A 13576-nucleotide genomic window follows, 5' to 3' on the forward strand; every position below is an offset into this window, starting at 1 on the left:
CTGTGGTAAATATATGTTTAAAAGCTGAGGCAAAACAGTACCAAAATGGTGACTGAACTGCTGCTGGGCTTGTGAGTTATTACTACTCTTATTTAGATCCGATAAATACTATCCGAAATGAATGGATTCAAATTCACCATTGTCCTGCCGTAACAAACAGAAGCAAAGCGATTTTGTGTTTGTGGTTAAATAGCGTAGCGTACGGCGTCTACTGTTGTTGTCAGTACTGCCACTGACGCAATAGCCGCAATCGTTCGAGGCAAAATGGCCACTTTTGTGAATTATGAAAACCATAGGAGGTATGTTACCATTGAAGCACAAACATCCCAACGGCTACACCAGATGTGGGCCCGTGTACAAGAGGGAGATTGTAGACGGCAACCCCCAGAAGCTAAACAAAAAGTGTCTATGAAATTGAAAGCCAATAGCAGTTTCCTTCCCTCTTGTCTTTTACGGCGACGGTAACAACATTGATCGTTTCTCGTAAAGGTGTGCATGGCCCGCAGACGTCGCGTTCAGAATTTCCTCTCTTTCCGCGCTGTACGCTGACGTCATCGTCGCTGCCGCTATAGAGAATAGCCCGTGCAGATCGTTTCCACCCACTCAACGTCAATAATGCGCTTGACTTGCGCATGAGCGGCTATTGCAGAATCTGCCGCTGCCACTGCCACCGCCACCGTCTCTAAATGAGAACTCATCACCAGCAGAACTTCTGCTCCTCTCGGAATCTTGGCGGTAGGGGGCCTATCGGCCAAGCAGTAGCTAGCTAATAAGAAGTCATAGCTACCATCTGCTTTCTGATTGCTGTTGCTCGGTCTCTCTATTCTCAGATCTGCATGTTGTTCGATATCGGCAAGAACGTTAGCAAGATGATAGGGGCCGTGGAGTAGGCTTTCTCCACGGCCACTGCGGCAGACACTACGACAACAAATTGCTGTTTACCGTCCAATTTGCTGTCGACCACCGGAGGCATCAGAAACAGTAAACGGCCACCGGACAACAAGCCAGAGCCATGTGTTGATGATGATGCCAAGCCCCCAATAATAACGGCAGCAGCAACTTAACGTCGTGCCAGTTCCCCCTAGCATAGCTGTTGCTGGTACGGCCCACACTGTCACAATGCCATAATTCAGCCGCTGACGCCAGCCGATGATGGTCTGTCAACGGACATCGGCAAATCGCTGATGGAACTATTTGGTCCAATTCACTTATAGCTCAATGGCTGCTTTCTCGCTCATACACAGACCAACAGCTCAGCTAGATAGGGAAAGAAAGACAGACCCAACCGTTTGCAATTATTGCTGTTAGTGCTGCGAACGTGTCCGTCGCCGTTGCTGCCGGAGCAGCGCTTGTCGCGGCCAAGGCGGCGGCGGCTCCTTGATGCATGCCGTCGATCCGAATGGCAGGGGGAGCAGCAGTAGCCGAAACAGTAACATGGTTTACGATGGCTGTGGGCTGTGTTCGAGCGTCTACTATAGCTATTATTAATACTATACTATTAATTCTATTGCTACCTTGCTGCTGTTGCTCCATAAAGTCAATGCGTTCGTCGTCTTCGGCAACAACGTCGACATCGGCACTACCGCTATCATCATTTTCGCAGCATCGACTTCTGCTTGTGCTCTCGTAGCGCTTCGCTGTTGAGAGTGGTCGAGCATCGAGAAGCGCGCGTTAACTCAAGCCATTACCACCATCGAAGTCTCCATTTCGCCGCTCATCACGGCATCGCCAGCATTCTAGGCGGCAGCAGCAACAGTAACAACAGAGATAGCGACAACTAAAAGCAGAACCATTTATCTACCGCTATTAGACAAGCACGACTAAGACGGCTATTTTTGATGCTCATGCTGGTGATGGCGGTGGTGGCGGCGGCGGCGGCGACGTACCAGTGTGGCCAAGGCAGCAGCGGCAGTAGCGTCAACTGTCGGCGTACAAGCAGAAACCAATCAAGATGGCGTTCTGCTGACGATGCGGAGGCTGTTGGCGCGCCCGAGCCACTGTCGCCGCCGCGACTTCGTTGGGTGCGACCGAACCATCATCGGAGAGCGAAAACCGAAATACCAGAGCCAGGCAAACGGCCACTCGCCCGACTGCGTTCACCGTCTCCTGGTCATCCGCGGCAATTCGTTCTGGACAACAATCGGTCAGTCGATCGCTTGCTACTTGATCGAAGGGTGAGGCCGATGAGATCAAGTGGAAGGACCCTCGAGGGGGCAGGAGGTAGAGTGAATACACGAGGGATTTAGAAAAGTAATGCTGATGGCGAATGAGGAATTGCGCGGGGCAGGGGAACCTCGTAGAAGAGCATATAAACCACTGATACAAGTATTCGGCTAGTGGTTCGACGTGCGTTTCGCGGTTCTCTGTCGCCGTTGCTGTTATAACTGCAATCAGTGCTACCATGAACAACAATAACAACAGAGATACCACAGCATTGGATCAGAACACGAAACGAATCGGCAAATGCGCTACTTGCAATTACCCACGCCTTCGCTAAATTAATGTATAGAAGTACCGAAGCATGAGCATTTGTCAACAACGGCCGCCATAAATGTGGCAGCTCTTTCACTAGAAAGTGAACCCACAGAAAATTTACAGACGGACGGGAATCAAAACCGCTAGACTTGAAAAGACGATGCGGTAATTAAGAGTAAAATGAGGCAGCAAAAACTGGCCAGTACTCGCATAGCTATACTGAAGTGACAAACGAAATAAAAACATTACTTGTTAGTGAAAAAATCGTGTACCTGGAAAACTATCTGCTTCGCCATCAGATTTCAATGGCGCCGAAGGCGACAGAAAGGGTCTCAGCAAACCTGCGTCCTTTCAGAGAAGCGATCTAATATAACATGGTTAGACGCGAGCCAAACCATCGACAGCTGCTCAGCAAACAATATGCTCTATATGTATATTACTACTGTATCGCGGGTAAAACACATAGTCAACATTTGGTTCAATTCAATGCAATAGCTCGAAGAAGGCCCTGGGCAATCGTCAGTGGGCTGGTAGGTGAGAAACCGACGAGTCTACCCATGGTAAGTAAGTTGCCACGCTTGATGATCAGAGAACGTCGTCTCAGACAGAAGATACTTTCATCTGCTAAAACTCAAAGAGCTTTTTCAAACCGAAGTCTCAGACACAGGGACAAAGAAAAGAGTCTGGACCTGACGGTAAACGACAAATCTTCTTCTGTCAAAGCAGGAACTAGGATAGCGATGCTCTGGCATGCGCATCGGCTTGCACTACGACCGTTATAGTTGCTGTAACTTTATTTCTTGTCCGATGCCTCATTATTTGCAACCTGCCATCTCTCACAGTCTGAATCGCTCTGTCGCAAACTCTTGCTGACTGCGAGCTTTCTTCGTTGTCGCCTATCGGTCGGGTTCGCGGTTCTAGCCGTACAACACTTACCTGCCCGAGTCAATGTAACACGAGTATGCATGCGGTCACCACCGTGCACCAGTCTGTAGCCAGCGTAGAGCGCCAGGAGCAGAAAGTCGTTACATACGTTTCTAATGTCTAATGATCACCGCCACGAAGTCTACGCCGCCACTGCGTCACTCGAAGTGACAAAGTACCGAACATCTCGAGGAAAGAAAGGTCGTTCTAGCGAGTCCTTCCGAATCGAAAAGCGTTCATTGGCATTGTTAAATAAATTGCCTTTCTTTAAGCACTGTTATCATATAGCATAGGCCATAGTCGAAGCAGCAGCGTTTGTCACAACAATAAGGAATCCTTGGTAGGCAAATACAGGTAGTGGTCCTAAATGGGCAGCGCTGATTACAGTATCGGCCGATTCTCTGCGAGGGCGCAAAGTATTGAACTCAAGCAGACGCTAACGTAAAGCTGCATAGCGACCATCTGCACGTAAGACGTGCTGTTGGGTCAGTAGGTACTTCCAATACCAATTGCGTTGACCTTAACAGTGTCACAAGTCTATGCCATCTGCGTTCTATTATCATGCCACGTAGTGAGTTGCTGTGCTCATAGAATTAGACTCTATTATCGGCAACTGTATTTTATTTTATTATCGGGGAAGAAAGTAGCAACTACAAAATAATCCCTCCGTAGTCGTACCAACCTGTAGTCAAATGTCACTTGTCACCATTTGACTATAGGGAGAGAGAGAGAGAGAGCCTTTATTCTTAGTCTTAGTCTGTGCAGGTACAGAGACAACGAAAAAACGGCCAGAATCTGCGGACAACATAGACCTGCTACCATCGTTTGTCCGCACAAGGCCTGCTTGTACCCACCTGAAAAGGCGAACCCAGGAACCCTACTACAGCAACCAACTGCTGTTTATGAAATTCTCTGCGTCATACCAACGAACACATAGACGCCTATTAAACTGTTCTTCTTTTTATCTGTTGTTTTTGTTTTGCCCGGCGTGATTAGACCTTGTTAATGTCAAAGCACAACCCTAGAAAACACCATCAATGACGACAATTAGGTGACAATTAAGACCTCTAATGGAAATGCGGAAACGGCAGAATTCGAATTCCTGCATATGTTCAACCATACTAAAGATTCGTCAAAGGATCCGTCGGTGGTAACGGCGAGCGTCACCTATACGCAGCCACCCGCATTAGGCCCCAGGGGAAATCAGTAAACTCGATGAAAAGTAGGGAATACATACAAGAAAAAAGGACTGATCTTCCGCGAATATTGTGCGTTTTCCGAACGACAACGGTAACCTCATCGAGACATTACTCCTTGGAAGCACAAGGTTCGTATAAGCTGTCAGTTGGCGATCTTTTGCTTAGCTAAGATTTCTACAGTCCAGTTGAGATCGCGTATGACAGCGCGCAATCAAACAAAATGGCCGCTTGTCTACGAAAACCGCTAAGAATCACAGAAACGCCGTGATGAGAGTAAGATTAGCGTTAGCACCGTTGCCGGCCGTCATTCAGCAGAGCCGTCCCCGGCATTATCGTGGCGGTAGCCGTCATCGAACCAGGGACGGCCGCATTCCTCATTTCCTTCATACGGCTGTCGTCGTTGTTGCCAATATTGCCTTCGTCGTCGTCGTCATCATCGTTTCGATCTTCGAAGCTTCTGAAAGCCCAAGCACAAAAAATAAGAGCAAATGCCCTAACTGGATGCTCTGAGAGTAAGCGAGCCGAAATGATGAAGACGCCACTGGCGTTCTGTCTCTCAGTCGATCGGCTGTTGTTCCTGTGGACGTCGGATAGCAATTATTAAAATTGCCACTTGTAGGAAGACAAGCTTCTTATTCCTCCGAAACTGTCGAAGTTGCTACAGGTTTTCGGTCAGCACCTGTTTATCCTCTACGAGGAACGACGCTACCTTTTCGTTTTGAAATTCACCATGGATCATATGCGTAAACTTGTCGCACAAAAAAATAACAGTCTATTCTAAAATCAACTTGACAGAGTGGTTTTTCTCAGACCAGCATCGACCTTGAAGGTAGCATTGGTATGTGTGGCAGGTAGTTGGGTAATAGGGTGAGTACAAATCAATAGCGTGGCTGGCAACGTGCGTCGCTACCGCTACTGCTGTTGCTGCACAGTCTGAACTATAACAATCAATGACGATCATTAAAAAAGCCGGACTCGACAGACGGTGTAGAACGAGCGGTAGAAGCCGCAAACGTATACATACATTTGGCCTATTTGCAACGCTTACAGACAGCGCACCTCAATTATTACCTGCTCATTGCTTGCCACACCCTTTACTATTCATCAGCAGCATTCGTTTCATGACGCTACGAAAGTCAGCGGTAGATAACTGGGTAAAGAGGTTCATGTTGACCATTACTGCATCGCGCGACCGACATGTTAAACGTTGCAACAGATGAACGAAGCGACTGTGTCTCAGCATCAGCAGAGACAAGAGCGAGCTCGATTCTTTCTCTTAAACTCAAAAAAAAACGACGACGACGACCGGGGCGAGGGCGACGAGGACAACAACAAGGGCCCTGTGTGCGTCGGCCAACGGTGATGCTTCCTTTTAAAACCAACCAGAGAAGCTGCGTCGAGGAGCAGGCCGGTCTGTCGCGGACCCATAGACTCTATCTTAAACAATTGAATGACTGCGTTCGTCTTGGCCAACAATGTCACTTTGTGGCACAGGCGACTTTGACGACGATCACAGCGGCGGAAGCGACAACAACGACGAATACCGGTGAAAACCGGTAGTAGTCTTCAAGCGCAAACTGCTATATAATACAAGCTACTATATACAGTATGGGATGACTGGTTGACAACTCGACAGGTCGATAGATGTGTGCCGATGCTGCGGCTATCGACCGGCGTCGTTATTTCGCGGCGGTCTCTTACAGCTGCGAAGTCGGCGTTGATGGTTGCTTCCTGATTTTTCCATCCTTGAGCTATTGGTCCCCTCCCGGGTGCCTGTTCTCGATCTTCCTTTTCTCGATTTGCACCCTTGGCTTCTCCACGAGAGCTACGCTCTAGCGACGTTCGACGAGCAGACAGACGGATGGGTCCCATCAAGGAGAAATCAACACCAGCGCCCTGTGATTTACTCTGCAGCAGCAGCAATGCAATCGGTATACGTTATACGCGACAGCCAGTTTTATCCGTCTACTATTGTCGCTGCTTGTTCACATAGAACAGCGTACCTGTGTATATTATTGCGTTTTATGCCTGAAAACGATTTTCTTATGCCTGTCTCTGTGGGTGTAAATGTGTGTGTAATTTTCGATAATGTGAATACATGTTTCACGTTATATTCAGCGGGCTATTTGAGTAACGGAAACGTCGTACTAGCATTAACTAATGCTTAATATAAAATACAGTCGTCTAGACAGAGATCTTCGCTCAGCCTGTCGCCTTCAGATTTTGTTTCAATTTCGTATATACGCTGTATGCAAATGCATGAGGTAAGCTATCACAACCTCCATCACCAGCAGGATCAGCACCAGCGCAGAAACGCCGCCAGCAGAAAAAAGACGTGCGTGGGGGTGTGTAGATCGAGATTGTAGTCTTGTAGAAAAGATACGCTACAGGACGAATGTCACAGGACGGTACGACGACGGTAGAGCCTACTTACACAGATCGTCTTTCGTTCGCATGAACACCTACATTCATCGTTCCGTGTCGAGAATGGAACAAGACGTTCGCATGGATCTACCCCCACGCCGCCACGCCACCCCCCTCAATTATACACATGCAGGGTGAAGAACACAGGGGGAGAAGGAAAGAGAACGGGCGAAAATGAAGCTTCACTACTGCTTACTGCAGGGAAGCCACCCTTTGTTCAGCTTCAGATGTTGCTTCGAAGATTCGTGGGAACATCGGTTCTGGCATCAGTAGATTCGAATCAGGGCTCCAGCCATCGGTCGAAAGAACAGCAGCGGCAACCTGGGCGTAAACGCTACTGCGCATTGTGGGCTCCTCCACCACCGCCGCCGACCGGCTTCGAAACCGAGGACCTGTTCTATTACTCAATGAATGAACGTTGTGTGTAGAGGAATCGCGGAGGAGCAAGAAGCACCTTCGAAGAGAGCGGTAGAAAAGAAGCAAGAAGTAGGCGAAGCTCAGATAAACCCGTCGATCGCGATCGCTTCCATTTGAGGCCTCGTACTTGGCTGCTGCCGTTGCTGCCGCCTCCACCGTCAGCAACCTGCCAGACTCCAAACGAAGGATGGCTGTGATTCTGCACCGTGCGGCACTCATTCGTCCAGGTTACCAGGCTACGCGCTACGAGAAACGAGACCCGGTCTGCGACTCCGCAACGCTGTTTTGCATTGTTAGCCCACTGTCTCAGTCTGAAAATGGCTGAGGCGGGTCAAGGGCTACGTGAACGACAACGGCAACGACAACAACAACGGCGGCGGCGCCGACGATGACGGCGACAATAACACCAACAGCAACAACAACACCAGCGGCAAAGAAGAGAACTCGAATTGCCGAAAGAAAAAGCCACGAGAAACGGGCAGGACGAAGTAACCGAGTGTAAGAATGAAGAAATTGGCGCAGGGTACCCAGTGAGAATAGAAGAGAGTAGTGTGAGTGGAGCTGAGAATTGAGGCCCCATGAGGCTCAATCTCATGCTAAACGTTAGCAAACGAAGATACGAAGCTGGTGGCAGAACTCTTAGAGGCAGAGTTCGGAAGATGCTCTGCAAGAGATCAGTTGAGACAGCTGATCTGCATGGCGCCACTCTTTACCGCACTCACTCTTGCTATGTCTGTTACATAGCCTGTAACCATGACAGTATTGAAACGATGGGCAGCTGGAGTTAGCCGGGGATTTGCTGTCTGTCCTCAAAGGGCAACACAAGAATACGTGAATGGTGGTGCTTACACAAGTGAGGGGCCGCCTTAGACGAATTATCGTGAACCGTCACCGCTTGAGTGAATCTCCTGCACTCCCACACACCACTCTCGTCGAATGGAGAGCTGCTACTGAAACATCCTCTGCTTTTTTGAGCAGTAACTTGTTCAATACAATTGATCCGCGCCTTTTTCAAGGCCTTGAGCAGGAGACTTAGTAGGAGGACACTCAGAGGTTACCCGGCAGGTGGCTTATCGTGGGAGTGGGGATACCGTCAGAACTTCCTAACATTCATAGAGTAACACCTAGAAATAGCAAATAAGAGGGAGGAATAAAGGCAAAGACATGAAAAAGCAACGAGTCATTTTTAAACCTAAACGACTTTAAAGCTCGTAAAAAGAAGAAATACAAAACATAATAATATTTTACAAAGTTACTTCTGACCACTTTACATCTAACGTTCCTAAATTGGTGAGTAATACACCCCTGCGCTGTCTTGTCTCTGTCCTTAAATAGTATTTTTCGTTAGTCCTTAGTACACGACAATTGATCGGAATATACTGTCTAGTCGTAAGTCGTCACGAACGAAATTTAGATGAAAAGAAAATCGTATTCTCTAAATCGAATTGTCGACTGCGGCGCAATTGACGGCCAGCATTTTGCATCTAGAAAAAGACCTTTTTGATACAAAGCAAACGAACCCGTACGGAATTCGTAGTCGTGCGTTGCTGGCAACCCCGTTGAAGTTGCAGGCCAATGGTCCGTTGGTGAGGAAAACATACGCTCCGTCAGAGGGAGGCTGACCGTTATAGGATTAGCAGCGAACAGGCCACTCTACCAGGGTCGACCTTAATTGTCCTGCAATGGCGTTCACTGCGCCTCTGTACGCAAAACGCCATTACGGTCACCAACAAAAAGATGACAGTGACGGCAATCTATGTGACTATGGAACGCAACAAGGTTTGACTAAACAACAGTATGACCGTAAAACAGAAACACTGTATTTAACATGAATGTTTCATATACTTATATCAGGTACGCGCGTGCGCATGAATGAAGGTCTCTCCTTGTCATCGCTTGCTATTCGTCTCTACTGGAAAATGAATCGACGACGCTCTCCCATCTTTAGGGGTCTTATAAAACGCATCTTATGCATATTGAAATAAAGATCACCTTTTTATCAAAACGTATACTCTCGAAGCATTGCACACTACCTTTAATCTTAGAACACTGCAATAACCACAAACGACGATGAGATACAAGAGCAAAGACGCCAGCCATCAGACAGTTGCATTTTCAACCAGCCAGCCAAAGGCCAGTCAGTCTCTTTTGATATTACGTTAATCATTGGTCACCGCTATAGCGTCACACGGCATTCATTGGCCAAAGGGTTGAAGGCTATCTAGCTGTTTTGAGAGACGGAGAAAAACATTTATACGGAAATGTGTGCAATAAACATCAGGTACTCATGAGTATGCGATTATCAATGTGTAGGTGGTGAAAGTACGAACTAGAAACAGAAGTCTGTAGCTAGGCTTGATGATTTCATGGTGTACCTCTTTCCCTGCAGACTAGTAAGGAAAAGAGCAACAACATTACCTATAACCCAATTTAATAAAGGCCTTCTCGAGTATTACTCGGCCATCATAATTCAAAAGGTTGGCTGAGACAGGACAGAGAAATTCACAGGTGGAAAGATTCAACACGCACACTCAGGCACGCATCGAAGTGGACACTAACGAAGGATTTCCTTAATAAAATTTCTTAGTCAGAGCAATTTCTAACAAACGTACAGATACAGAGAAGAACCTTTCGGTAACAGACGGGTCGGCGAGTCGTACCGATTCAGAGACAGAGACGAGTGCGACGGCAACTTTTGCCTAAGCTAAGAAGTGGGGAAGCAACAAGCGAAATGACAGCCTAGGCGATACATCTTACATTATAGCAGATAGCAGTGGATAGAAAACAAACTGCATTCAACGCAGCCTGTACTAACGGGCACAAACAACAGCTGTTAAGTCGGTCACAGTTGATTGCCTGTCTCTTCTGTGTGAGCATAGTTGTGATTGTAAATTGCACCATTATCGTCAATGTCTTACAGTGACATGTGTAAAACCAAACAGGTGATGCCTTGTTATTCAATGAAGTGCAAAACAGGAGCCATGCAGCACGTGCATACAGACTGACGTATGAACATTCAAGTACATCTATCTAAATTGCTCTATCTACACAGATCACTCTCTGTTATGTTCCAGATCAGGTGTGAATACTACTTACCGGAGGTGGCGCCGTCATCGTTGGGCTGGCCGTTCGCGTAATCGCCGTCGTCGATGTTAACATTGTCGTCGAGTGATTACTGAGTCGATCAACCACATCGTCGATTCTCATGCGTTTCCGCTTGAGTAGATGGGGAGTGTCTTTTACGTCGTCGTGAGCAGAGACGATGGTGGAGTGAATGCTGCCATGATGATGGTGATGGCCAAGGGCCGTTTGCGAGGTTGCCGACGATTTAAGGTCGGCCTTCAGGTCGTCAACGTTGTCCTTTTCGCAGCGACGCACCGTACTGGCAACCGTCATACTGAGCAGATCCGCCGAGCTAACGGCGCTCATCAGGTGCTGGCCGATTTGGCCGCCGAGGTGGCCACTGATGGTGGTTGGCGACAGGGGTACGTGCTGGTTCAGATCCAGCATCATCAGATCACCATACGAACACCTCGTAGGCTGCCCAAAAGGCGGCGGGAGGCTTCGACAGCAGCGGGAATCGTCTGGGAATCGGCAACGACACCACTTCTGTGTGCTGCCTGAGTTGCCCCCTGTGTTGACCTAATGGTAACCTGTTGCAGAAAGAGGACGACAAAGCAGAGGCGTTGATTGTAGCGGTAGACGATCTAGCAAGTTCACTTTAGCGAACACGCATACCACCACTAACAGGAGGTCGCCGCGCTACGCTGAACAAGACACCTTATCACTGATCCTGCAAGGCAATGTACGAGGCAACGCAACGGGAAACGGACAACACGAGGTTGTAATAGTAGATCGACGCACAATAACGCACCAACAAGAACCACGTAACTGGAGACGTAAATCTCCTTCTAGTTGTGTCTGCAACACCGATACACCACCGATGCTATCTAGCTAATTGGCCGTGATCACAAAGACTGTCGTCGGTAGACAAAGCTAACAGAAGTAGTAATAAGATATTACTAGTATAAGATGAGATAATCAACGACGTGGTTTTAGCACACATATATAATCCGCTAGGGCAGTTAGTTCCAGTTCGTACACAGTTCGTCTGATGTTGTCATCTTTTGCAACGCTGCAATAACAATCATTGAACAACAACAACAACAATGAGGCGGTCACGACCTTCTCAGGTCAAGTAATTAGGTAACGGAGAGCTTAAACTAGTCAAATGAACAATATCGATCGGTCAATTATTAACAGCAGTGGCAGCTTGGCAACACGGGTCGAACCGAAAGCAGTACTGGCCCTTTTTTCACGCAAGTCTTAATTCTATTCTTCTGGGACAAAAAGAGACGCCAATATCGTCTAGTGGGTTCACACCATCCACTAGCAGTATGTCTACTTCTCTTGAGCACGTGTTACTGTCTGAAGCCGGCAAACACGGCGCGACTGAGGTGTACCCGGACACCCTTTCCCAGGTGGGCGGGGCCTGAATGCGCGCGATTGCCAGCGAACAGGCTAGTGCTGGCGTTTTACTAGCAGCTAGACTCTGGTGAAGGCGGAGCATCTGGCACGAATAGGGAGGGACTCGCTGTCAGCGCGGGCGATTGGTGATCGGTTGCGCGAAATCGCCACCAGATGGAGCTGGTCGCCGATCCCGAGATTTCATCCAGCGCTGTTAAAAAATTATTTTTGAATTTTTTCGTACGTTACGCTACTAAACTATGCATGAGCGTTATAATAAAAAGTCAAAGAAACAACGACATTTCGTAGCGGCGGAAGACGGTTGCAACAGCTAATTTTTGCCCAACTGATTTCGATAGTAGAAACGATCTACAACCTCCGACGCAATCAAAGGAAACCATGATAAAATGTAGGGCTAAAAGAAATGCTATAAGCGGACCGTTACTAATAGATGTCTGTGATTATTTAGAATCTGTTATCATATGTGCGAATTGACGCGTGGCGGTCTGCAATGTATATAGAAATGAAGTTCATCTTTATGGTAATGAAAGAGTTTTCTCTATGGTCAATTACCCTATTAGTAGTACGAGAAAGCAGGGTTATCTGTTTTGGATTCCGCTGAATGAAGTAAATAGATATCCTAAACTGTCGGCCCTAATTTAAATCTTTAGCGTGTTCGAGTATACCATCTTAACCATAACGCATTTGTGCAAGCAGACTAGACCGTTTTAAATCGCTGATATCTCATAAGCGGAAATGGTTTAATCTCCAGGCAATATACGTATAGTAATTATATGCTAACGATCGCTCGACAGACGACGAGCAAGGGGTCTACGTCACTTATCAAAGTAAATTGATGCCATTGTAGAAATATGACGTACGACACAGCGTTAGTTGAGCAAAAAAGTATTTCTATTCGTAACACATATGTTAGAAGCGTACACTTGTTTTTCCAAAATCATCAAGTACGTACAAAAAATGCTACAGAACTTTAAAGATGTTTTCGTACTAGCATTAATAATTGGCTTCTGATTTACAGCATTCAAATAAAAAAATCCATAGTGACGCAGCCCAAGTAGATCGATAACCCACAAACGGTTCGATCTGCTTTGTTGCCTACGTTACAAAGAGCTCATTATCAAACGACGTTCGAGCTACAAGTGTTTAGCTTTCAGTTGAACCCGAATTTACACAGAAAATTATGCCGCAAGTTACCTATCTTACTAGCCTCAAAAAATGAGCACCGACGAAGGAAGTAATTCACGAAGAAGATAAATTTTATAAATTGAAAAAGCACGAAAGTGACTTTTGTTAAGGTATTCCGTTGAATATTATGTTATATTTATTTATTTTAGTTTTTTTTTTTCTAGTAATCTGGCAGACATTTACTCTGGACGGAACCAGATCCGCTAACTGCGAGAAAATGTCGCTCATAAAAGCATCGCGTCAACGAATCTGGTCGATCTTGAGACTATCACTCAGTTCAAATCAACGTTCATCAATGGCCAGCAATCGTCTACATGAAAATGCAGATTACTGTTTGTAACAAACTATACTAGTCAGGAGATTACCTATATGTTCCTATCTGAAATGTATTTTACGGTTGAAAAAATAAGCAATCTGATCGATATTGCGCCCTTAGCGTTTAGCTTGAATGACGGTTTGATACC

The 13576-nt window shown here is 46.9% G+C and overlaps 1 protein-coding gene across 1 annotated transcript in view; it reads right to left on the reverse strand.

Moving 5' to 3' along the window:
* klu (zinc finger protein klumpfuss) overlaps nucleotides 1-12827 on the reverse strand; it is a 16713-nt gene extending 3886 nt beyond the window's left edge. The window contains exon 1 of the mRNA XM_022834249.2: nucleotides 10536-12827. Within this exon, the coding sequence (XP_022689984.1) occupies nucleotides 10536-10952 (417 nt within the window). The 5' untranslated portion in view covers nucleotides 10953-12827. The remainder of the gene's footprint in view (nucleotides 1-10535) is intronic.
* Nucleotides 12828-13576: the final 749 nt, after the last annotated feature.

The sequence above is a fragment of the Varroa jacobsoni genome, unplaced genomic scaffold, assembly GCF_002532875.2.
Source record: "Varroa jacobsoni isolate VJ856 unplaced genomic scaffold, vjacob_1.0 scaffold_515, whole genome shotgun sequence".
Lineage (NCBI taxonomy): Eukaryota > Metazoa > Arthropoda > Arachnida > Mesostigmata > Varroidae > Varroa > Varroa jacobsoni.